At 40.4% G+C, this 27,070-nt stretch overlaps 1 protein-coding gene across 4 annotated transcripts in view; it reads right to left on the reverse strand.

The window, feature by feature from the left end:
- AK5 (adenylate kinase 5) overlaps positions 1–27,070 on the reverse strand; it is a 283,341-nt gene that overhangs the window by 193,485 nt on the left and 62,786 nt on the right. For all 4 annotated transcript variants that reach the window (XM_089300477.1, XM_089300476.1, XM_070078236.2 and 1 more), the window contains exon 6: positions 7,607–7,798. In XM_089300477.1, coding sequence (XP_089156603.1) covers positions 7,607–7,798 — 192 coding nt within the window. The remainder of the gene's footprint in view (positions 1–7,606; positions 7,799–27,070) is intronic.

Genomic DNA, 27,070 nt, shown 5'->3' on the forward strand with positions numbered 1-27,070 from the left:
ATCCAAGTAAATACCTTCCGGAATATTTCTATTGTCTTTGTTACTTTCTAGCCTTTGAAATCTAAACTCCACCTCGGACTTGACTCTTTTCTTAGCTATGAAATCCACCAAATAGGAATTTCAAGGAGCTTTCAGGTACAGGATAATGGATATTAAAATGGGATACAATGCATCAGTGGTAATGGAAATACAGCTTCATTATATGTTACACATTGCAAATTTACCAACCTCTTACCCACTGAAAAGCAGTAATGATTTTCCTCCTTCTTTAGGAGGATGGGCTTGTTTTGGAGAAATTGGCATCGAATGTTTTCTCTGTCTTTCTTATGTTTAGGTGGGTTGTTGCATCTCCTGGGGATTTATTTTGCTTATTTCTCCCTAGGCTTTTCTTTTCTTCAATTTCCACTGCCCTGTACAGTGATGCAATTGAGTTCGTTGGTAATTCATCATTGTCTGTGCATCGAGAGTTTAGGGATCAGTGTACTTGTGTTTAAATGTTATGAGTGATTTCTATTAAGTTTCAAGGTAATTAGCAAATGATTATTTGACAATTCTGTCTACATTAATGTTTACTATTCTTTATTTTTCCTTTGAGTAGGAGTGTCTGATGGGATGAGAATTACGTCATTTTAGTGACAAGTCTGGAGTACATAATGAAGGGAATCTCAAATGTGAAGGAAGTGATATGGGAAAAATTAGGCAATTACAGAGCAAATGAGGTTATCTGGTGCTCGGGGCCAATGTCTGGAGAATAAATAAATATGGTTTGGACAAGGATGAGTTCTCTATGTCATTGGTTCCTGGCACTGATGTTAGTTTGTGATGAAGTATCCCTGACCCATAGCAAAATGAGAGAAATAAGGCAAATGTTGAGAGTTTTGGTAAAAACCAAGTATTTGAGGCTTTATTTGTAGCTATATCATCCCTAATATATTTTGTGTTAAAAATATACCTTTCAAACAATGGCAATGAGAGATGGTGCCTTTTTCTAATGCCTTTACTTTTTTTTTTTTTTTTTGACAGGCAGAGTGGACAGTGAGAGAGAGAGACAGAGAGAAAGGTCTTCCTTTTGCCGTTGGTTCACCCTCCAACGGCCGCCGCGGCCAGCGCGCTGCGGCCGGCGCACCACGCTGATCTGATGGCAGGAGCCTGGTACTTCTCCTGGTCTCCCATGGGGTGCAGGGCCCAAGCACTTGGGCCATCCTCCACTGCACTCCAGGGCCACAGCAGAGAGCTGGCCTGGAAGAGGGGCAACCAGGACAGAATCCGGCGCCCCGACCGGGACTAGAACCCAATGTGCTCGAGCTGCAAGGTGGAGGATTAGCCTAGTGAGCCGCGGCGCCGGCCTAATGCCTTTACTTTAAAAAAAAATTTAAAAAGTCAATTTCATCTTAGCCCCATCTTAAAAAATATTTTTTCGGCCAGCGCCGCGGCTCACTAGGCTAATCCTCCGCCTTGTGGCGCTGGCACACCAGGTTCTAGTCCCGGTCGGGCTGCCGGGTTCTGTCCTGGTTGCCCCTCTTCCAGGCCAGCTCTCTGCTGTGGCCCGGGAGTGCAGTGGAGGATGGCCCAGGTGCTTGGGCCCTGCACCCCATGGGAGACCAGGAGAAGCACCTGGCTCCTGCCATCGGATCAGCGCGGTGCACCGGCTGCAGCGTGCCAGCCGCGGCAGCTGTTGGAGGGTGAACCAACATCAAAAGGAAGACCTTTCTCTCTCTCTCTCTCTCTCTCTCTCTCTCACTGTCCACTCCGCTTGTTTAAAAAATAAATAAATATTTTTTCCTGATCTGTTATCAAATACTAAAGTTAGGGATCACTGATCTATTTATCTTTCTATATACTAGTATGATCTTGCTATGGTTCCTTGTCCATTCAGTGGAAAATTGGTACTGATAAATAAAAAATAATCCTGATTTTGACATTTTTCAGCCCATGCTTATCCTGGCTGAAGAGATCCATTTGGTAATCTGTGTATGAATCAGTGGATCTCTTCGTACATCCCTCCTGCTCATTTTAAGTTATACTTCTCCTGCTTCTTCCCACTAAAAGTCCAGAAGAAAAATGACCCTTTGCTTACTTCTCAATCTAAAGGTAAAGGTGGATTTTCAATGGTTATCATCCCTAGGAAGCAGCATTTATTCAATACACATGAGCTTGTGACCATTTCTCCAGTAAGTTGCGTGTTTTTTTCTGGCTGAATAGAACATCCAAAGGCACAAGGCTTTGAATGAATTTTAGAAAATAACAAATATTAAAGCTTTCCCGTTATTTTTCAAGCACTTAAAAATACTCATGTCTTTAAAAACAAACAGAATTGCACATATTTTTTAAAAGATTTGACCTGTCCTAACTGTTTTCTTTGAAAAGCGTTCCAGCTCGATGAGGAGTAATAAAAAAAGATGAGAGTTTTTGACTTTCAAAGTTTTTAAAATAAAGATAAAAAATTATTGGGGCTGGTGTTGTAGCATAGTGGGTAAAGCCGCGGCCTATGGTGCTGGTATCCCATATGGGTGCTGGTTTGAGTCTGGACTGCTCCTCTTTTTATCCAGTTCCCTGCTAATGCACCTTGGAAAGCAGTGGAAGATGGTCCAAATGATTGGGCCTCTTCAACCCACGTGAGAGACTCACAAGAAGCCCCTGGCTCCTGGCTTCAATCTGGTCAGTCCTGGCTGTTGTGTAAGAGTTACACAGTTTTGGGCTGGCACTATGGTGAGTGGGTAAAACCGAGCCTGCAGTACCAGCGTCCCATATGGGCACCAGTTCAAGACCTGGCTGCTCCACTTCTGATTCAGCTCTCTGCTATGGTCTGGGAAAGCAGTGGAAGATGGCCCAAGTCCTTGGGCCCCTTTACCCACATGAGAGACCCAGCAGAAGCTTCTGGCTCCTGGCTTTGGATTGGTCTGGTTCCAGCTGTTGCAGCCATTTGGGGTTTGAACCAGTGGGTGGAAGATCTCTCTCTCTCTCTCTGCCTCTGCATCTCTGTAACTCTGTCTTTCAAATAAATAAATAAATAAATACATCTTTTAAAAACAAAAATAAGAATTACACAGTTTTACCAAGTGTAAGTGCTACAAAATATTATGAGACCTGACTGACACTAGGAAACAGCAGACAAACTCCAAACTTATGACAAACTTTGGGAATGCACAACTCCTTAATCTTCATTCACAGACATAAAGCTGTAAAACATAATGGGAAGGGGCTGGTGCTGTTTCACAGCAGGTTAATGCCCTGGCCTGAAGCGCCGGCATCCCATATGGGCACTGGTTCTAGTTCCAGCTGCTCCTCTTCTGATCCAGTTCTCTGCTATGGCCTGGGAAAGCAGTAGAAGATGGCCCAAGTCCTTGGGCCCCCACCCATGTGGGAGACCGGGAAAAAGCTCCTGGCTCCTGGCTTTGGATTGGTGCAGCTCCAGCTATTGTGGCCAACTGGGAAGTGAACCCCGCCCCCCCCGCCTCTCTTCTCTCTGTGTAACTCTGACTTTCAAATAAATAAATAAATATTTAAAAAAACATAATGGGAAATTATATCCAGTCCTACAGTAAGCTGAAAACAACATATATACCTGTTTGAGAAGATTCTATGAAGATGTTCCTAATATCCTCATACAAGTCTTATGATTTCACATAATTTTCATTCATACTTGCATATCTAGCTGTATACAGAAATGTAAAATAAAAGAATAAAAATAGGGACAGGAGTTTGTTCTAGTGGTTAAAACACTGAATAAGGCAATTGCCTCCCATATTGCAATGCCTGGGTTCAAGTCCTGGCTCTGCTCTCGATTCCAGTTTCTTGCTAATGTGGATCCTGGGGGTCAGCAATGATGGCTCAAGTGATTGGGCCCCTGTCCCACACATTGAGACCTGAGTTAAGTACCCCCCCCCCAACTTTGGCCTTGCCCAGCCCTGGCCATTTCAGGCATTGGAGAGTGAACCAATGGGTAAGAGCTCTCTGTCTGCCAAATAAAAAAATTCAGAAATAAAGAGGTCCATGTGATGGGAACCATTATCAATAAAATATAATATTCAGGCAATGCAATCATTTCCCTTGCTATCTTTATTCGTTTTTCTGTCAAACTAGTATTGTCCTTTAGTCTAATCTACCAACAGATACACTGTAACTGATGAAGTAAAAAGAAGTAAAAATTGACTGACACCTGTTACAATTCAAGGTCATTATTCACAGACATTCCATGGCATGATTATAGGAATAATAGAGACATTAAAGAAAACCTATGATTAACTTTACAACTGATTAACAGACACCTTAAAAAGTAAATTGAGCACAAAGTTTAAAAAATCTAAATTACTCATTTGGATTTCTTCAATAACCTATCCATTAGAGAACAATCAACAGAGTTCCCTCAAAGAGCCCAGAATTGTCCGAGGTAACTGTAGGTTCTAAAAGATAATCATTACAGGGCCGGCGCCGTGGCTCAATAGGCTAATCCTCCACCTTGCGGCGCCGGCACACCGGGTTCTAATCCCGGTTGGGGCGCCGGATTCTGTCCCGGTTGCCCCTCTTCCAGGCCAGCTCTCTGCTGTGGCCCGGGAGTGCAGTGGAGGATGGCCCAGGTGCTTGGGCCCTGCACCCCATGGGAGACCAGGAAAAGCACCTGGCTCCTGGCTCCTGCCATCGGATCAGCGCGGTGCGCCGGCTGCAGCGGCGGCCATTGGAGGGTGAACCAACGGCAAAGGAAGACCTTTCTCTCTCTGTCTCTCTCTCTCACTGTCCACTCTGCCTGTCAAAAATAAAAAAATAAAAAAAAAAAAAGATAATCATTACAGTGCAAGGAACAGACAGGAAGAAATAAAAAATCATAAAAATAATATCAGTCATGTAAATTACCCTTACAATGTTCCAAGTGCTGTTCTAAGCACCTGGCCTCTATTTAACCCTCATAATCACTCTGAGGTAGGATTGATGGTTACACCAGTTTTGCAGGTAAAGTATATGAGTCACAGGGAAGACGAGTAACCCGCAGGAGGTTGCAGGGGGTGGGGGTAGGTGATGAGCTGGAATCTGAAGCAGTAAAAAGGCTGCATCTTAAAGACAATCTTATTGTTGGTCATGTTGCACATATTCTCTTTTAGCCGACATGACAACACAGGGTAGGTAACATCATCTCCAATGCAGTGACAGAGAAAGACCTAAAGGTTTGTACGTTGGGGGGCATCACGAAATACATTGACTGTGAAGCTGGGGTTTCAAGCGAGAGGTATCAGACTTCAAAGCCCTAGGGAAGAGGGGCACCAAGATGAGGTGGTCCCTGTAATCCTTCAGGACCTTGCACAGAGAAATGATCTACCCTATGTGGTGGTAGGGAGAGCCACTCTGTTCTGTTCATCTCAGAGAGTTCCAATCCCTCACCTGTGTGAAGCACCCTGCACATTCTCACACTTAATAACTCACCACGGTCCTCCCAGCTGCTAACAGTCACCACACTCCATAATCCATCGTTCGATGTCTCTTTCCAACAGACTCTACGCTCTGCTCCTTTACAGGGAACTTACTGTGTACCAGGCAGGCAGTGTTCAATATGTCAGCGAATAAAATGAAGATCCTCACACTTTGCTTATTTAGCTTTGCACCCTGCTACCTAGCGGTGTATCTTGGTTCTGTATAAATATTTACTCAATGAATAAGCGAATCACTTAGGAGAGGCAAGCAGAAGAAAAAGAAAAAAGCAGTACAAAGAAAAGGCAGTATTTCATTTAGAACTACTAACGCTCAGATTTTCATTAAAAATCTTAAAATGCCTAAGATTAATAACAGTCATCATTTTTTATCCCTTAACTCACCCTTAAAAGCAGAAGTGCTACAAATAGATTTTAATTACTAAAGTGAACTGTGATCCAGGTTCTGAAAGAAGACACATGTTTCAGGATGCAGCAAGCGCTCTGCTGTCAGACTAATCTTCCAATTATATTCCCCAGACCTCAACCTGTTTGTGTTCAATGTTTTTCAAAAGGTGACTTTGCAAGGCAAGTTTTCCCCCAGTAATTAGAGGCATTTATCTTAAAGCCCATTTGGTTCTAGGAAGTGAGGTTATAGGCTGTCATCCACATCATTATCGACTCCCTCAATTACAGGCAACGGCATTTCACCTCCATGCAAAATATTAGTAAATTAACAGTCCCCTCTCTGCATTCGTTTGGGAAATCTGCTCTGCTTGTGATGACGCACGTGACATGTAGGGAGTAATCAGAGGCACTGGTAAAACCTTGAAGCATTGCCATGTCAATTACAACTCCATCTCTGCACCTTGCAATTGGGGTTTGGTCTGTAGGGTAAATTTCTTTTTTCAGGACATAATGCAGAACTCAGCATGGATAACGGATGAGAAAAGCACACAACAACTCCAACCAGAAACAGCCAAAAAAACAGCTTCCCTGCTTTTCTGCAATCTTTCCTATTAGTCAATGCCTGTTTTAGACAATGAACTCTGGCATTGTGAACAATTTTCAGATCAGATTTACAACTCATTGACACGACAACTTTGACTCAAAGAGCAAATTGCAATAAATATTCCAAGGCTGCAAAGAGGTTATTACTCAAATGTCGTAACTATCTCAGGTCCAAGGGCATTTAGTGCAATGAACATGAAGCCAAAAACTGTTTTAGGTCACAGGAGCTCTGTGGATGGGCTTCAGCTGATTTACCTTGGCCTTCTGAAAAACATTTTCCATGCATTTTATGATGCACAGTTTGGGATGATGGGCAAGCCTCACTCTTACCCCCACCAGACAAGAATCTTTCATTGGATGAGAAGGGCCCAAGGGCTGAGAGTTCTACTGATGTCTGCCAACACCCAGCCGTCACGGAGCTGCCGGGGTTTTAGCATCCTCTTGCATAAAGTGCTTTCTTCAGCTGTCCTGTGGTCCTCTTTGTGTACTCTCTGCTTTCATACTCAATATGATATTGGGGGTCAACAGTTTAATCAAGCACCTCTGATGTCCTAGATTCTGAGAACTGCATTATCTCAATATTCAGCCTCATTCTTCACTGGTGCATTGAATCTCACTAATCACAAAATGAACTACACATTGAGGAAAATGCTAATATCTGTACTGCACCAAATGGAGCAAAAAGATGAATACCTCCCATTTGGATATGCTATCATTTCTTTAGGATGAGTCAAACCCTCAGGAAGCTTTTTTTTTGGTGTGCAGTCAGAATCTCATTTCTTTATGTGGCGCACTTTGATGAATAAAGCCTAACTTCCAATTTAAGTCTACTATGACACCACACCAGCTGTGGATTTATAAGTCTATCCGTTTTGTTGGGTTTCCAAAGATGGAAGAGTTGAGAAGCTGGGTGAAAACTGCTTAAAAATACCCAAGTAGTTACTACGTTTTGCTGCAGGCATCTAGCCAATGTTAAAATTTATCACCTTTTGTAAAAGATAAACTAAAATGGAAGAGTTTATTTTTATCATTACAGTTTAATAAAGAAAAGTTAGATTAAATGATCTTTTTTTCATTGATTATGTACCTCCAAAAGACACTTTTTAAGGCGCAGAGCGTTTCTAAGCAAGAACACAAGCTTATCAGAAATCGGAGACTATTCTTGTACAGGGCATAGGAAGACAGAGCCAACTTACTGTCATGATGAGCCCCTTCTCCTGGAAATATTTAACCAGTGGAGTAGCGTTCTGCTTGAAGTTCGTTAGTCTCCTCTGGGTGGCTTTCAGATTGTCATCAGGACGCCCCTGTTGTTCCGCACGCCTCATTAACCTCTCTTTGAGCCTCTGATTGGCGCACGCCAGGAATACCACCAAGTCCGGAGTACAGATCTGTAGAGAGCATCAGACAAGCAGAGGGACATTCAGCAAACCAAGCACACAAAGTATAAAGTACTGCTTGAGAAACAGTTTTACCGTTAATTCGCATAGCACAACACATTAAGGACAGAGATCCTACATGGGGAGCAAGTGTACAGTGACTCCTGTTGTTGATTTAACAATTGACACTCTTTTTTATGACATCAGTAATCACCTGAGGCTCTTGTCATGAGCTGCCAAGGCTATGGAAGCCTCTGAGTTCACAAACTCCAATCTTATTTAGACAAGGCCAGAGTCAAAATGAAAGTTCTCTCCTCCCTTCAGAGAAAGGTACCTCCTTCTTTCTTCTTTGATGGCCCCTTCTTTCCACTGGGATCTCACAGAGATCTTTCATTTAGTTGTTGTTGTTGTTGTTTTTTTTTTTTCTGTTTGTTTTTTTTTTTGCCACAATGTCTTGGCTTTTTATGTCTGCGAAACTCTCATGAGCTTTCTATGAGTCTCTGTGTATCCTGCTTCCCATGTTCGATTGTTCTCTCTCTCTCTTTTTTTTTTTTTTAGTTTTTATTTATTTGACAGGTAGAGTTATAGACAGTGAGAAAGAGATCTCTCCTTTTTAATTCTATCAGTTATGATTAGCAGTTATGATTAGTTTTGTTTATGTAATCCCTTTGACACTTAATCCTATCACTGTGATCAATTATGAACTGAAACTGATCACTTTGACTAGTGAGATGGCATTGGTACATGCCACCTTGATGGGATTGATTTGGAATCCCCCGGCATGTTTCTAGCTCTACCATTAGGGCTAAGTCCGAGTGCGCATGGAGCTCTGACTTTCGATTGCACCTCTTTTTTTTTATTCTTTTTATTATTTAATAAATGTGAATTTACAAAGTGCAACTTTTGTATTGTTGTGGCTTCCCCCCCGCCCCGCCCCAACCTCCCTCCCTCCCATGGCTCTCCCCTCTCCCACTCCCTCTCCCATCCCGCCCTTCATCGAGTTTCATTTTCAATTACCTTCATATACATATCAACTTAGTATATACTAAGCAAGGATTTCAACAGGCTGTACTCACACAACCACACAAGGTATAGGGTATTGTTTGACTAGTAGTGTTGTTTTTAAGTTTCATAGTAAAACACATTAAGGACAGAGATCCTACGTGGGGAGCCTGTACCTAGTGACTCCTATTATAGATTTAACAATTGGCACTCTTATTTATGGTGTCAGCAATCACCCGAGGATCTTGCCATGAGCTGTCTAGGCTATGGAAGCCCCTTGAGTTCACCAACTCTGAACTTGTGTAGTCAAGGCTGTATCACAGTGGAGGTTCCTTCCTCCCTTCAGAGAAAGGCGCCTCCCTCCTTGATGGCCTGTTCCTTCCGCTGGGGTCTTGTTCAGCAGGATCTTTCATTTAGATTGTTTTTGCCACCACGTCAAGTCTTTCCATGCCTGTGAGACTCTCATGGGCCTTTTAGCCAGATCCAAATGCCCCAAGGGTTGATTCTGAGGCCCGAGTGCTGTTTTGGGCGTTTGCTATTCTATGAGTCTGCTGTGTGTCCTGTTTCCCCCGCAGGATCATTCTCTCCCTTTTAATTCTATCCTTCTTTATTTGCTTATACTGGTCTTGTTTGTAAAATCTTTTCTACACTTACCCTATCTTTTTTGATCAGTTGTGTACTTATACTTATTACTTTACCAAGTGTGCTGACATTGGTACATGTCTCCTTGATAAGATTGAGTTGAAATCCCCTGGCACATTTCTAGTTCCACCATTGGAGGTAAGTCCAAGTGAGCCTGTGCTTGAGCTATGTATCTCCTCCCTTTCTTATTCCCATTCCTATGTTTAACAGAGATCACTTTTCTGTTAATTTTTAAACACCTAAGAATGATTGTGTATTGATTACAGAGTTCAACCAGTGGTATTAAGTAGAACAAACTGAGCAACAACAACAACAACAAAATACTAAAAGGAATAAAATAGTAAGTTGTTCCTCAACAGTCTAGACAAGGGCTGATCTTGCCATTGTCTCTGATAGTGTCCATTTCACTTCAATGAGTATCATTTCAGATGCTCGTTTAGTTGCCATCGATCAGGGAGAACAGATGATATTTGTCCCTTTGGGACTGGCTTATTTAATTCAGCATGATATTTTCCAGATTCCTCCATTTTGTTGCAAAAGACTGGATTTCATTGTTTTTTTTTTTTACTGCTGTATAGTATTCTACAGGATACATATCCCATAATTTCTTTTTTTTTTTTGTAATTCTATACAGCTGAGTTTATTTTTTTTAACTTTTATTTAATGAATATAGATTTCCAAAGTACAGCTTATGGACTACATTGGCTTCCCCCCACCCCCCCCCCGATGACTTCCCTCCCACCCGCAACCCTCCCCTTTCCCGTTCTCTCTCCCCTTCCATTCATATCACGATTCATTTTCAATTTTCTATATATACAGAAGATCAGTTTAGTATACATTAAGTAAAGATTTCAACAGTTTGCACCCACATAGAAACACAAAGTGAAAAATACTGTTTGAGTACTAGTTATAGCATTAAATCACAATGTACAGCACATTAAGGACAGAGATCCTACATGAGGAGTAAGTGCACAGTGACTCCTGTTGTTGACTTTACAAATTGACACTCCTGTTTATGGCATCAGTAATCTCCCTATGCTCCAGTCATGAGTTTCCAAGGCTATGGAAGCCTTTTGAGTTCTCCGACTCTTATCTTATTTAGACAAGGTCATAGTCAAAGTGGAAGTTCTCTCCTCCCTTCAGAGAAAGGTACCTCCTTTGAAGACCTGTTCTTTCCATTGGGATCTCACTCACAGACTCATAGAGATCTTTCATTTAGGTCCCTTTTTTTTTTTGCCAGAGTGTCTTGGCTTTCAGAAACCTGAAGATAACCCTACCGTTCGACTCAGCCATCCCACTCCTTGGAATTTACCCAAAGGAATTTAAATTGGCAAACAAAAAAGCGGTCTGCACCCTAATGTTTATTGCAGCACAATTCACAATAGCCAAGACCTGGAACCAACCTAAATGCCCATCAACGGTAGACTGGATAAAGAAATTATGGGATATGTACTCTTTAGAATACTATACTGCAGTAAAAAAACAACGAAATCCAGTCTTTTGCAACAAAATGGAGGAATCTGGAACACATCATGCTGAATGAAATAAGCCAGTCCCAAAGGGACAAATATCATATGTTCTCCCTGATCGGTTACAACTGACTGAACACCAAAAAGGAAACCTGTTGAAGTGAAATGGACACTATGAGAAACGGTGACTTGATCAGCATAGCCCTGACTGTTAATGAACAACTTAATACATTATCCCTCTTAGTTTTTTTTTTGTCTGTTCTACTTAATATGACTGGTTTAATTCTGTAATTAACACACAGTTATTCTTAAGTGTTAAAATTAAACTGAAATGTGATCCCTGTTAAACATAAGAGTGGGAATAAGAGAGGGAAGAGATGTACAATTTGGGACATGCTCAAGCTGACTTGCCCCAAATGGTAGAGTTAGAAACATACCAGGGGATTCCAATTCAATCCCATCAAGGTGGCATGTACCAATGCCATCTCACTAGTCCACGTGATCAATTTCAGTTCACAATTGATCATAATGAAAGGACTAAGAGTCAAAGGGATCACATAAACAAGTCTAGTGCCTGCTAATACTAACCGATAGAATAAATAAAGGGGAGAGCGATCCAACATGGGAAGCGAGATACACAGCAGACTCATAGAATGGCAGATGTCCTAAACAGCACTCTGGCCTCAGAATCAGCCCTAAAGGCATTCGGATCCGGCTGAAAAGCCCATAATTTCTTTGTCCAGTCATCTGTTGATGCGCATTTAGGTTGATTCCATGTCTTAGCTATTGTGAATTAAGCTGCAACAAATATTGAGATGCAAATGGCTCTTTTTTCCTCCCCTTTAATTCCATTTGGGTAAATTCCAAGGAGTGGGATGGCTGGGTCCTGTGGTAGTGCTACATTCAGGTTTCTGAGGACTCTCCAAACTGTCTTCCATAGTGGCTTTACCAGTTTGCATTCCCACCAACACTGGGTTAGTGTCCCTTTTTCCCCACATCCTCGCCAGCATCTGTTGTTGGTTGATTTCTGTATGTAAGCCAATCTAACCAGAGTGAGGTGAAACCTCACTCTGGTTTTTATCTGCATTTCCCTGATGGCTAGGGATCCTAAGCATTTTTTCATGTGTTTGTTGGCCATTTGGATTTCCTCTTTTGAAAAATGTCTGTTAAGGTCCTTGGTCCATCTTTTTATTGGGTTGTTTTGATTCTGTGGTGTTTCTTGATCATTTTATAGATTCTAGTTGTTAATCCTTTACCTGTTGCATAGTTTGTGAATAATGCCTCCCATTCTGTTGGTTGCCTCTTCACTTTCCTGACTCTTTCCTTTTATAAAGAAACTTTTCAATTTGAGGTAATCCCATTTGTTTATTTTATCTTTGGTTACCCATGCCTCTGGGGTCTTCTCCAGGAATTTTTCACCTGTTCCAATATCTTGGAGGGTTTCCCCTATGCTCTCAATTATTTTCATGGTGTTGTGGCGCATCTCTAGTTCTTTGATCCATGTTGAGTGGATTTTTGTATAAGGTGTAAGGTAGGGGTCTTGCTTCATACTTCGACATGTGGACATCCAGTTTTCCCAGCACCATTTGTTGAAGAGGCTGTACTTGTTCCAGGGGTTGGTTTTATTCCTTTGTCGAATATGAGTTGGTTATAGATGTTTGGATTGATCTCCGGTGTTTCTATTCTGTTCCATTGGTCTATCCATCTGTTTTTGTACCAGTACCAGGCTGTTTTGATTATAACTGCCCTGTAGTATGTCTTGAAGTCTGGAATTGTGATGCCTCCACCTTTGTTTTTATTATAAAAGATTGCTTTAGCTATTCTGGGTCTCCTGTTTCTCCATATGAATTTCAGCATCATTTTTTCTAGGTCTTTGAAGAATGACTTTGGTATTTTGATTGCTATTGCATTAAACTTGTAAATTGCTTTTGGGAGAATGGACATTTTGATGATACTGATTCTTCCAATCCATGAGCATGGCAGGTTTTTCCATTTTTTTTTTCGTCGTCTTCTATTTCTATCTTTAGTGTCTTGTAATTTTCATCATAGAGGTCTTTGACATCCTTGGTTAAATTTACTCCAAGGCACTTTATTGTTTTTGTGGCTATTGTGAATGGGATTAATCTTAGAAGTTCTTCCTTGGCCATGGCATTATCTGTGTATACAAAGACTGTTGATTTCTGAGCGTTGACTTTGTATCCTGCAACTTTACCAAACTCTTCTATGAGTTCCAATAGTCTCTTTTAGGAATTTATTGGGTCGCCTATATATAGTATCATGTCATCTGCAAATAGGGATAGTTTAACTTCCTCCTTTCCCATTTGTATCCCTTTAATTTCTTTTTTTTAACTTTTTTTTTTTTTGACAGGCAGAGTGGACAGTGAGAGAGAGAGACAGAGAGAAAGGTCTTCCTTTACCATTGGTTCACCCTCCAATGGCCACCACGGCCGGCACATTGCACTGATCCGAAGGCAGGAGCCAGGTACTTATCCTGGTCTCCCATGGGGTGCAGGGCCCAAGCACTTGGGCCATCCTCCACTGCACTCCCGGGCCATAGCAGAGAGTTGGCCTGGAAGAGGGGCAACCGGGACAGAATCCAACGCCCCGACCGGGACTAGAACCCGGTGTGCCAGCGCCGCAAGGCGGAGGATTAGCCTGTTGAGCCACGGCGCCGGCCTGTATCCCTTTAATTTCTTTTTCTTGCCTGATGGCCCTGGCTAACACTTCTAGGACTATATTGAATAGCAATGGTGAGAGTGGGCATCCCTGTCTGGTGCCAGTTTTCAATGGAAATGCCTCCAACTTTTTCCCATTCAATAGGATGCTGGCCATTGGTTTATCATAAACTGCCTTAATTGTGTTGAGGAATGTTCCTTCTAACCCCAATTTGCTTAGGGTTTTCATCATGAAAGGGTGTTGTATTTTGTCAAATGCTTTCTCTGCATCTATTGAGATAATCATATGATTTTTGTTTCTCAATTTGTTAATGTGATGTATTACATTGATTGAATTTCGAATATTGAACCATCCCTGCACACCAGGGATAGATCCCACTTGGTCCGGGTGAATGATCTTTGCGATGTGCAGTTGGATTCGGTTTGCCAGAATTTTGTTGAGTATTTTTGCATCTATGTTCATCAGGGAGATAGGTCTGTAGTTTTCTTTCTCTGTTGTGTCATTTCCTGGCTTAAGAATTAAGGTGATATTGGCTTCATAGAAAGAATTTGGGAGGATTACTTCCCTTTCAATGGTTTTGAATAATTTGAGAAGAACTGGGGTTAGTTCTTTAAATGTCTGGTAGAATTCAGTGGTGAAACCATCTGGTCCTGGGCTCTTCTTTTTCGCTAGTACGTTTATTACTGATTCAATTTCTTCCATGGTTATGGGTCTGTTTAGATTTTCTATATCTTCAGGGCTCAGTGTAGGAAGGTTGTATGTGTCCAGGAATCTATCCATTTCTCCCAGGTTCTCCAAGATGTTAGCATACATCTCTTTGTAGTGGTTTCTGATGATTCTTTTTATTTCTGTTGTGCCTGTTGTTACATTTCCATTACTATCTTTGGTTTTACAGATTTGGGACTTCTCTCTCCTTTTTTTGGTTAGTTGGGCCAATGGTGTGTCAATTTTGTTTATTTTTTCAAACAACCAGCTCCTGGTTTTGTTGATCTTTTGTATTTTTTTTGTTTCAATTCTGTTGATTTCTTCTCTTCTCTTTAGTATTTCTTTCCTCCTGCTGGGTTCGGGCTTGATTTGCTGCTGTTTTTCTACATCCTTGAGGTGCATGGAGAGTTCATTTGTTTGGTTCCTTTCCAGCTTCTTGATGTAGGCACCAATTGCTATAAACTTTCCTCTTAGCACTGCTTTTGCTGTGTCCCACAGGTTTTGATAGGTTGTGTTATCATTTTCACTTGTTTCTAGAAATCTTTTGATTTCTCTTTTAATTTCTTCAATGACCCACTGTTCATTCAGGATCATGTTGTCCATTCTCCATATATTTTTATATGGTATAGAGATTCTTGGGTTGTTGATTTCGAGTTTCACTACGCTATGGTCTGAGAAGCTGCATGGTATAGTTTCAATTTTTTTGAATTTGTTGAGGCTCCCTTTATGGCCTAGCATATGGTCAATCTTAGAGAACGTTCCATGTACTAGGGAGAAATTCGTGAACTCTGTGGCTGTGAAGTGGAAAGTTCTGAAGATATCTGTCTATTTGGTCAACAGCATCAACTAGCTCTGTTGTTTCCTTGTTGAATTTCTGTCTGGTTGATCTGTCCATTGGTCAGAGTAGGGTGTTGAAGTCCCCTGTTACTATTGTATTTGAATCTATATCTCCCTTTAAATCCTTTAGTAATTCTTTCAAGTAGCCAGGCGCCCTGTAATTAGGTGCGTATACATTTATAATAGTAATGTCTTCCTGTTGGATAGATCCTTTAATCATTATATAGTGCCCTTCTCTGTCTCTTTTAATGGTTTTTATGTTAAAGTCTATTTTGTCTGATATTAGGATGGCCACCTCTTACCTGTATTGTCAAATGTCTATGTAACAGCTCTGTTGATATGTTTTAATGTAACCTGGTTACTCTTGAAGACGGCAGAATAGGAAGGGAGCACATTGATAGTCTGGGGAGAGACAGTTTAATAAAAGTGGAGATACTGCAGGTTCAAGGAAGAGTAGGGGAAGAAACAGCAGAAGAAACTCTTCCGGAATGCGTGATTCACAGTGGACCTGCGTGGAGAGTGTGGGAGCCCACAGTTCGGGACACCAGCGGCAGACTCAACACACCAGCGCTGGAATGTGAGGTGAGCCGAACCTCAATAGCCCGAGACACCGGCAGGCAAGCGGAGAGAGGAGACTAGAAGGAATGACCCCCGGGGGGGAAAAGTTCACCAGGCTAACTAGAAGAGAGAGAGAGAGAGAGAAAAAAAAGTGACTGGTACGGACACGGGTTTCTCTCTCTCCGCTCACCTCTCAAGGGCGAGCAAGACAAAGAGCAGGCGCCATCTTGGACATACATCATAAGCAGAGTGACCTCAGGTCTGCACCGGCCCTGAGCCTAGCAGAAAAACCTGACTCTGGGCAGGGCGAATTAACAGGAGATTAGGACCTAGTAAATTTGGCGTGCTACTAAACTGAGACTGTGAAAAAAGAGATGGTGGGGGAGAGAACTCACGGAATTCACGTGAGTACTCTCCAGAGACACTACAATTCCGTAACTTTGGCAACCCAGTGGGAGACTGAAGGAGAATTTGAGCCCACTCTGAGGGCAGAACAGATTCCCTGTGTGGTCCTTGGGAAAGAGCTTCTGATCTCTGGCTCCTATGGGTATATCATTTGCCTGCTAACTACCTCCAACTTCGTTCAGCTGTGCGGAATTACTTTCCTTTTGAATCAAAAAAAGAAATAAAGAGAGAGAGAGAGATCTACCATGCCTAACCTGGGAGTGTCACCTTTGGCACACCAAACAGAGCTCTCAGGCCACACCTATCTCAAGCCTCTAAGGCTCCATCAAAAACAGACAGTCCACTTAATCTAGAGTCATAGTATAACAAGAAAAAGCACCACAGTGAAGAAACCAAATATCTCCAATATGCCAAATAACAAACGCAAAAACCGAGGTAATAAAAACAAGGAAGTCACCATGACCACCCCAAATGAAAAAGACACCCCAATTCAAGATTATGAAGATGATGAGATAGAAGAAATGCAAGAATCAAATCTCAAAAAATTGATAAGAACATTAAGAAGTTCTCAAAAACAAATTCTTGAACTACAGAAATCATTAATGGACAAGATAGAAAATCTCTCTCGTGAAAATGAAATATTAAGGAGGAATCAAAATGAAACAAAACAACTAGTACAACAGGAAACTGTGATAGTGATGAGAAATCATAATGAAGTGAAGAATTCAATAGATCAAATGAAAAACACAATAGAGAGCCTTACAAACAGAATGGGTGAAGCAGAAGAGAGAATATCGGACTTAGAAGACAGAGAACAGGAAAGGATACAGTCAGACCAAAGAAAAGAAGAGGAAATTAGAAATCTAAAACATATTGTCAGGAATCTTCAGGAAACTATTAAAAAACCCAACATTCAGGTTCTAGGAGTTCCTGAAGGCATGGAGAGGGAGAAAGGATTAGAAGGCCTTTTTAGTGAGATATTAGCAGAAAATTTCCCAAGTTTGGAGAAGGACAGAGAAATCCTAGTACAGGAAGCTCACAGAACCCCTAATAAACACGACCAAAAGAGATCCTCACCACAACACGTTGTAATTAAACTCTCCACAGTGAAACATAAAGAAAAGATCCTAAAATGTGCAAGAGAGAAATGTCAGATTACTCTCAGAGGATCTCCAATCAGACTCACAGCTGACTTCTCATCAGAAACTCTACAAGCTAGGAGGGAATGGCGAGATATAGCCCAGGTACTAAGAGAGAACAACTGCCAGCCCAGAATATTATATCCTGCAAAGCTATCATGTGTGAATGAAGGTGAAATAAAGACTTTTCATAGCAAACAGAAATTGAAAGAATTTGTTGCCACTCGTCCAGCCCTGCAACAGATGCTTAAAGATGTGTTACACACAGAAACACAGAAACACAGTCATCAATATGAAAGAAGGTAAAGGAAGGAAACCTCACAGCAAAAGATCACAGGGAATTCAAAGCATATATTAGAACTTATCTTTGGCAAATGGCAGGGCAAAGTTACCACTTATCATTAGTCACATTGAACGTTAACGGCCTGAACTGTCCAGTTAAAAGACACAGATTGGCTGATTGGGTTAAGGAACAAAACCCATCTATTTGCTGCTTACAAGAAACACATCTTTCCAACAAAGATCCATACAGACTGAAAGTGAAAGGCTGGAAAAAGATATACCATGCCAACAGAAATGAAAAAAGAGCGGGCGTAGCCATCTTAATATCGGACAACATAAACTTTACCACAAAAACTGTTAAGAGAGACAAAGAGGGGCACTATATAATGATTAAGGGATCAATACAGCAAGAAGATATAACAATTATCAATGTATATGCACCTAACTACAGGGCACCAGTTTATCTAAAAGATTTGTTAACGGACTTAAAGGGAGACTTAGACCCCAATACAATAGTACTGGGGGACTTCAACACTCCACTCTCAGAAATAGACAGATCAATAGGACAGAAGATCAACAAGGATACAGTAGATTTAAACGACACTATAGCCAAAATGGATCTAACAGATATATACAGAACTTTCAATCCTACAGCTAAAGATTTTACATTATTCTCAGCAGTACATGGAACCTTCTCTAGGATTGACCACATACTAGGCCATAAAGCAAGTCTCAGCAAATTCAAAAGAATTAGAATCATACCATGCAGCTTCTCAGACCATAAAGGAATGAAGTTGGAAATTAGCAACTCAGGAATCCCTAGAGCATACGCAAACACATGGAGATTGAACAACATGCTCCTGAATGAACAATGGGTCATAGAAGAAATTAAAAGAGAAATCAAAAATTTTCTGGAAGTAAATGAGGATAACAGCACAACATACCAAAACTTCTGGGACGCAGCAAAAGCAGTGTTAAGAGGAAAGTTTATATCAATAGATGCCTACATCAAGAAACTGGAAAGGCACCAAATAGATGAGCTTTCAATTCACCTCAAGGATCTAGAAAACCTACAGCAAACCAGACCCAAATCTAGTAGGAGAAGAGAAATAATTAAAATCAGAGAAGAAATCAACAGGATTGAATCCAAAAAAAAAAAAAAATTACAAAAAAATCAGCCAAACGAGGAGCTGGTTTTTTGAAAAAATAAACAAAATTGACACCCCATTGGCCCAACTAACTAAAAAAAGAAGAGAAAAGACCCAAATCAATAAAATCAGAGATGAAAAAGGAAACATAACAACAGACACCACAGAAATAAAGGAATCATCAGAAATTACTACAAGGACTTGTATGCCAGCAAACAGGGAAACCTATCAGAAATGGATAGATTCCTGGACACATGCAACCTACCTAAATTGAACCAGGAAGACATAGAAAACCTAAACAGACCCATAACTGAGACAGAAATTGAAACAGTAATAAAGGCCCTCCCAACAAAGAAAAGCCCAGGACCAGATGGATTCACTGCTGAATTCTACCAGACATTTAAAGAAGAACTGACTCCAATTCTTCTCAAACTATTCAGAACAATTGAAAACGAGGGAATCCTCCCAAATTCTTTTATGAAGCCAGCATCACCTTAATTCCTAAGCCGGAAAAAGATGCAGCATTGAAAGAGAATTACAGACCAGTATCCCTGATGAACATAGATGCAAAAATCCTCAATAAAATTCTCGCCAATAGAATGCAACAACACATCAGAAAGATCATCCACCCAGACCAAGTGGGATTTATCCCTGGTATGCAGGGATGGTTTAATGTGCACAAAACAATCAATGTGATACACCACATTAACAGACTGCAGAAGAAAAACCATATGATTATCTCAGTAGGCGCAGAGAAAGCATTTGATAAAATACAACACCCTTTCATGATGAAAACTCTAAGCAAACTGGGTTTGGAAGGAACATTCCTCAATACAATCAAAGCAATCTATGAAAAACCCACAGCCAACATCCTATTGAATGGGGAAAAGTTGGAAGCATTTCCACTGAGATCTGGTACCAGACAGGGATGCCCACTGTCACCACTGCTATTCCATATAGTTCTGGAAGTTCTAGCCAGAGCTATTAGGCAAGAAAAAGAAATTAAAGGGATACAAATTGGGAAGGAAGAACTCAAACTATCCCTCTTTGCAGATGATATGATTCTTTATTTAGGGGACCCAAAGAACTCTACTAAGAGACTATTGGAACTCATAGAAGAGTTTGGCAAAGTAGCAGGGTATAAAATCAATGCACAAAAATCAACAGCCTTTGTATACACAGACAATGCCATGGCTGAGGAAGAACTTCTAAGATCAATCCCATTCACAATAGCTACAAAAACAATCAAATACCTTGGAATAAACTTAACCAAGGACGTTCAAGATCTCTACGATGAAAATTACAAAACCTTAAAGAAAGAAATAGAAGAGGATACCAAGAAATGGAAAAATCTTCCATGCTCATGGATTGGAAGAATCAATATCATCAAAATGTCCATTCTCCCAAAAGCAATTTATAGATTCAATGCAATACCAATCAAGATACCGAAGACCTTCTTCTCAGATCTGGAAAAAATGGTGCTGAAATTTATATGGAGGCACAAGAGACCTCGAATAGCTAAAGCAATCTTGTACAACAAAAACAAAGCTGGAGGCATCACAATACCAGATTTCAGGACATACTACAGGGCAGTTGTAATCAAAACAGCATGGTACTGGTACAGAAACAGATGGATAGACCAATGGAACAGAATTGAAACACCAGAAATCAATCCAAACATCTACAGCCAACTCATATTTGATCAAGGATCCAAAACCAATCCCTGGAGTAAGGACAGTCTATTCAATAAATGGTGCTGGGAAAATTGGATTTCCACATGCAGAATCATGAAGCAAGACCCCTACCTTTCACCTTACACAAAAATCTACTCAACATGGATTAAAGACTTAAATCTACGACCTGACACCATCAATTTATTAGAGAACATTGGAAAAACCCTGCAAGATATAGGTACCAGCAATGACTTCTTGGAAAACACCCCAGAAGCACAGGCAGTGAAAGCCAAAATTAACATTTGGGATTACATCAAATTGAGAAGTTTTTGTAATGCAAAATAAACAGTCAGGAAAATGAAGAGACAACTGAGAGAATGGGAAAATATATTTGCAAACTATGCAACTGATAAAGGGTTGATAACCAGAATCTACAAAGAAATCAAGAAACTCCACAAGATCAAAACAAACACCCACTTAAGAGATGGGCCAAGGACCTCAATAGTCATTTTTCAAAAGAGGAAATCCAAATGGCCAACAGGCACATGAAAAAATGTTCAAGATCACTAGCAATCAGGGAAATGCAAATCAAAACCACAATGAGGTTCCACCTCACCCCAGAAGAATGGCTCACATTCAGAAATCTACCAACAATAGATGCTGGAGAGGATGTGGGGAAAAAGGGACACTAATCCACTGTTGGTGGGAATGCAAACTGGTTAAGCCACTATGGAAGTCAGTCTGGAGAGTCCTCAGAAACCTGAATATAACCCTACCATTCAACCCAGCCATCCCACTCCTTGGAATTTACCCAAAGGAATTTAAATTGGCAAACAAAAAAGCAGTCTGCACAGTAATGTTCATTGCAGCTCAATTCACAATAGCTAAGACCTGGAACCAACCCAAATGCCCATTACAGTAGACTGGATAAAGAAATTATGGGACATGTACTCTATTGAATACTATACAGCAGTCAAAAACCATGAAACCCAGTCATTTGCAACAAGATGGAGGAATTTGGAAAACATCATGCTGAGTGAATTAAGCCAGTCCCAAAGGGACAAATATCATATGTTCTCCGTGATCGGTGACAACTAACTGAGCACCAAAGGGGAAACTTGTTGAAGTGAAATGGACACTGTGAGAAACAGTGACTTGATCAGCTCTTGTCCTGACAGTTGATGTACAATGTAATACTTTATCCATTTTAGTATTTTTTTTTGTTCTAGTACCATTGGTTGAACTCTGTAATTAACACAGAGTTGTTCTTAGGTGTTTAAATTTTAACTGAAAAGTGATCCTGGTTAGGAATTTGGAAAACATTATGTTGACTAAAATAAGCCAATCCCAAAGGGACAAATACCACTTGTTCTCCTTGATAGGTGACAACTAACTGAGCACCAAAAAGGAAACCTGTTAAAGTGAAATGAACACTATGAGAAACGGTGACTTGATCAACCCTCACCCTGACTGTTGATGAGCAACTTGATATGTTATCCCTCTTAGTATTTTTTTTGTTCTATTTAATACTTTTGGTTGAATACTGTAATCGATACACAATTCTTCTTAAGTGCTGAAACTTACTGAAAAGTGATCGCTGTTAAATATAAGAGTGGGAATAAGAGAGGGAAGAGATGTGCAATTCGGGACATGCTCAAGCTGACTTGCCTCAATCGGTGGAGCTAGAAACATACTAGGGGATTCGAATTCAATCCCATTGAGGTGTCATGTACTAATGCCATCTCACTAGTCCCAGTGATCAATTTCTGTTCACAATTGATCGTAATGATAGGACTAAGAACCAAAGGGATCACATAAACAAGAATAGTGTCTGCAAATACTAGCTGATAGAATAAAAAAGGGAGAGAATGATCCAACATGGGAAGCGAGATACACAGCAGACCCATAGAATGGCAAATGTCCTAACAGCACTCTGGCCTCAGAATCAGCCCTTAAGGCATGCGGATCTGGCTGAAATGCCCATGAGAGTACTTCAGGCATGGAAAGCCAAGACACTCTGGCAGAAAAAAAATGATCTTAATGAAAGATCTCGCCAAGTGAGATCCCAGTGGAAAGAACGGGCCATCAAAGAAGGAGGTACCTTTCTCTGAAGGGAGGAGAGAACTTCCACTTTGACCATGGCCTTGTCTAAATATGATCAGAGTCTGTGAACTCAGGGGGCTTCCATAGCCTTGGCAGCTCATGACAAGAGCCTAGGGTGATTACTGATGCCATAAACAAGAGTGTCAATTTGTTAAGTCAACAACAGGAGTCACTGTGCACTTACTCCTCATGTAGGATCTTTGTCCTTAGTGTGCTGTACATTGAGATTTAATGCTATAACTAGTACTCCAACAGTATTTTTCACTTTATGTTTCTGTGTGGGAGCAAACTGTTGAAATCTTTACTTAATGTATGCTAAACTGATCTTCTGTATATAAAGAGAATCGAAAATGAATCTTGATGTGAATGGAAGGGGAGAGGGAGTGGGAAAGGGGAGGGTTGCGGGTTGGAGGGACGTTATGGGGGGGAAGCCATTGTAATCCATATTCTGTACTTTGGAAATTTATATTCATTAAATAAAAGTTAGGAAAAAAATGTGACCTGTGACTCTGTAAGATCAAAAATTAATCCATCAAAGGGAAATTCCTACCTTATGCATTTCCTTAGTCATTGTTATAGCAGCAATATTCCTTTCCTAAATCACCCACCAGAAACCTTAGTATCATCTCTAACCCCGATTCATGAAACTTTGATCTATTCAACTCACTGTTGTCCATTTTTAATTAATTAATTTTTGTCACTGTTGCCTATTGATTTTTTCTTTGAAACATCTTTTAGACTTCCCTTCCTCCTATTCTCACCGCCACTGTGTAAGCACAGGAGCACGCTAGGGGAATACAATTAAAAGTATGAATTTACAATCAGATCATTCTGAGTTTGAGTCTAGAAAATGTCCTCTCAGTAGTTTCTCCTTGGATAAACTGTTCAATCCTTCTGAGCTTCATTTTTCTCAAGTGTAAAATAAGGGGAACCCCCAACTCAGTATTTTAAAAAAATGTAAATTACTTCTGAGAAACTTAAAAATTTAGAAAGTTACTTATAAGAGATTGCCTGAATTAATACTTCTTTTATTGAATATTATAAAACTCCTATCTAATATTCAGCCTTACCTGATATAAAAAGGACATATTTTAAAAATGTATTAAAAGTAAATTATATAAATAAAAATAGTTTTTGATAAATAAATTAAGATGCCATTATATTGGGTTTGGTTTGATAATATTGTGTATTTAAATATACATAAAAATGGAACTAAAGCATTAGTTCAGTATTGAATGCAGGAAAAACTTGCATTTTGTGCATAAATTAACTGGTTTATGTTAACACAGTTTGTGCTTTGATTCAGACTTCAATGTTCTCTCTAAATAACACAATGAGGTCATGGGTAATCTTTTTTTTTTTTTTAACGAGACTTATTTATTTATTGGAAAGTCAGAAGTACAGAGAAAGAGAGAGAGACAGAGCGAAATCTTCCATCCACTGGTTCACTCCCCCATATGGCTGTAGTAGTCAGGCTGAGCCAGGCTGAAGCCAGGAGCCTAGAACTCCATCCAGGTCCCCAAGGTGAATACAGGGTCCCTACCACTTCAGCCATCTTCCACTGCTTTTCCAGGAACATTAGCAGGGAGATGGATTGGACGTAGCGGCTGGGTTTGAACCTGTATTCATATGGGATGGCAGCATCACTGGCAGTGGCTTAGCCTGCTGCACCAAAACCCTGGCCCCTTTATGAGAAATCTTATATTTGTAATCATCGCTGTATTATTGTGTGTTTTTTTGACAGGCAGAGTTAGACAGTGAGAGAGAGAGACAGAGAGAAAGGTCTTCCTTCCTTCACTCCCCAAATGGCCACTACAGCCGGCACGCTGCACCAATTCAAAGCCAGGAGCCAGGTGCTTCCTCCTGGTCTCCCATGGGGTGCGGGGCCCAAGCACTTGGGCCATCCTCCCCTGCCTTCCCGGGCCACAGCAGAGAGCTGGACAGGAAGAGGAGCAACTGGGACAGAATCCGGCGCCCCGACCGGGCCTAGAACCCGGTGTGCCAGCACTCCAGGCAGAGGATTAGCCTAGAGAGCCGCAGTGCCGGCCGATCATCACTGTATTTTATCTTAGACTATTGGCTTCTGAAATACTTTGAATAAAATCACATTTTGTTTACTTGTTTTTTAATTAATGAACATTGTTTTAGATTTACATAAAAACTGAGTGGCATTCATAATATTTTGATCAATGAATACAACTTCAGGTCTGATAACAATGATTTTTGAAGTGAATTTGTAAAGTCGTTTCACTTTGTTACTGTGATTAATTTGCTGTTTTCTTTTGGTATCAATTAGATAACATATCTATGGGAATAAAAACCTTAAAATGTAAAACTTGGAAGACCGCCACAACCACTAGCGATGACCAGCTGACTGTACAGCCACCATAACTGCATGCATGCTTGTCCAATTCCCAGGAACCCCACCTACATCCACTCAACACGGCCTCTTGTTCTCCAACATTGCTACATTTTTGAGAAAAAAAATTTATATTGTTTGCTTTTTATTAAGCTTTAAAAAATGCAGCACCATTCTGTAAAGCCCATAGAACGTTTTCATGTAAACGCTTGTAAAAACTTGAGAAGAATCACCAAACAATATGGCTGTCCTAACACTGATGGCACACCTGTTCTTAGCCTACGCTCTCATAAAAATATGTGCTGACTGACTGAGTAAATAAATAAGTGAGAACAAAAACTGAAAAAATCACTTTTGTCTACATGGTGGTAAACTTCCAAATAGATGATGTTATTTGTCCCATTCAATTAACTAAGTCAGTCTTTTCCTGTTTCTGTCATTGCATTAACAACCCAACCTTCTGCTACCCATTTTAAAGCCCTTTTTGAATGACTATATTGAATAATTGTGACTGCTTTTGTATAAGCAAAGATGGATTCACTATCAGACTGCAAAGTGAGCTCATTTTAATATTCTCTGTTCTTAACTGCCAGTGCTTTTGGCTGCTCTGTTCTACAGGAAGGCATGTCAGGGCCCACACTCTACAATTCAGGTCAGCTACACTGTGAGAAACCAGGAAGCAATGTGTAAAGAAGACAGAAGATCACAGTTGCAATAAAAATGAGAAACACAGAAACTAAAAGACGGAAAGAACTTGTAGACCATCTAACCCTAATTAACACCAAATCTTTCTCATCTTTTCACCCTCTTGAAAAATGATTTGAGAACTTGAACATTTAAACTGGAATGTTCTGCTTGAGCATTTCTTGTGATGGGCACTTACTGTTTATGAAGCAGACCCATTTCATTGCTCCAACTGGGAATTTCTACTATTGCGCTAAAAATGGCTTCCCCATCCTGCTTCCAGGGAAGAGGCAAAATGAATTCTTTCTTTTAGTCATTAAACATTTATTATAATATGGACTTTTTCATAGGGGCTAGATCATTACAAAAGGGAAGAAGATTATTGGACTTCACTATCATGTAGCATGGAGATAATTTCTGGGCAGAGCTTTCAATAGACTATGAGGATAAGGGACAAAGACTGGTACACAAGGCCCACCCAGCAGGGACTGGAGAGAGATTTACTCCTGTCCCCATTCCAGGCTCTGCTTAACCCCGAAAGGGCTATACCATCACTGATGTGAACCAGCCCTCACAGGACTAAATTCCATTTATAATTATTACAAATCCTCATTATATTAAGGCAATTAAATGTGTTCAACAACCAACTAGACACAGATGGAAGAGAACTAGTGAACTAAATACAGACCAGAAGAAAATATCCAGAATGAGACAAGGGAGAGAAAAGGGTAGAAAAGGTTTGGAAAAGAGTGAAACAGACATACATGACACAGTTGCTAAGTTCTAGAAGAGAGAAAATGAAGCAGCAGCAATATTTGGAAACATAACAGCTAAGAATCTCCCAAACTGACAAAAGATACCTCACGTCCCAGATTCAAGAAGCGATATAAGGGGCTGGCACTGTGGCACAGTGTTAAGGGTTAAGCTGCTGTCCACTCCTGATTCAGCTCCCTGCTAATGGCCTGGCAAAGCAGCAGAAGATGCACCGACATGGGAAACCCAGAAGGAGAAACTCCTGACTCCTGGCTTTACCTTGGCCCAGGCCTAGACGTTGTGGCCATTTAGGGAGTGAACCAGCAGATAGAAGATCTTTCTCTCTGTTTCTCCTTTTCTCTCTGTAACTCTACCTTTCAAACAAATAAATAAATCTTTAAAAAATAAGCAAATAAAAACCAAGAAAAATAAGCAGAAAACTCAGATCTAAGTATGTTGCAGCAAAATTCCAGAAAACCTAAGTAGATTAAAAAAAAAAAAAACAAACCTTTAAAACACCCAACAAAAAATAAATGAGATTATTTCCAGAGGAGCAGCAGTACGATTGATAGCCAAGTTAATAATAATAATAAAAGCAGAAAGCATGAAAGATTTCCTTCACGTGCTGGCATAAAATTACTGTCAATAAATATTTCTATATACAGCAAAAATATCTTTCAAAAACTAAGAATAAATACAGACATTTTGAAACAAACAAAACCAGAGAATTTCTCATTAGCAATTCTTTATTAATGGAATTATCAAAGATATTGTTTAGACAGAAGGGAAATTGATCCAGGCTAGAAAGTTGGCCCAGAAGAATGAATGAAGATGCAATGAAAACGTTAA

This window comes from Oryctolagus cuniculus, chromosome 7 (assembly GCF_051225735.1).
Source record: "Oryctolagus cuniculus isolate XC-2025 breed Fujian yellow rabbit chromosome 7, ASM5122573v1, whole genome shotgun sequence".
Classification (NCBI taxonomy): Eukaryota; Metazoa; Chordata; class Mammalia; order Lagomorpha; family Leporidae; genus Oryctolagus; species Oryctolagus cuniculus.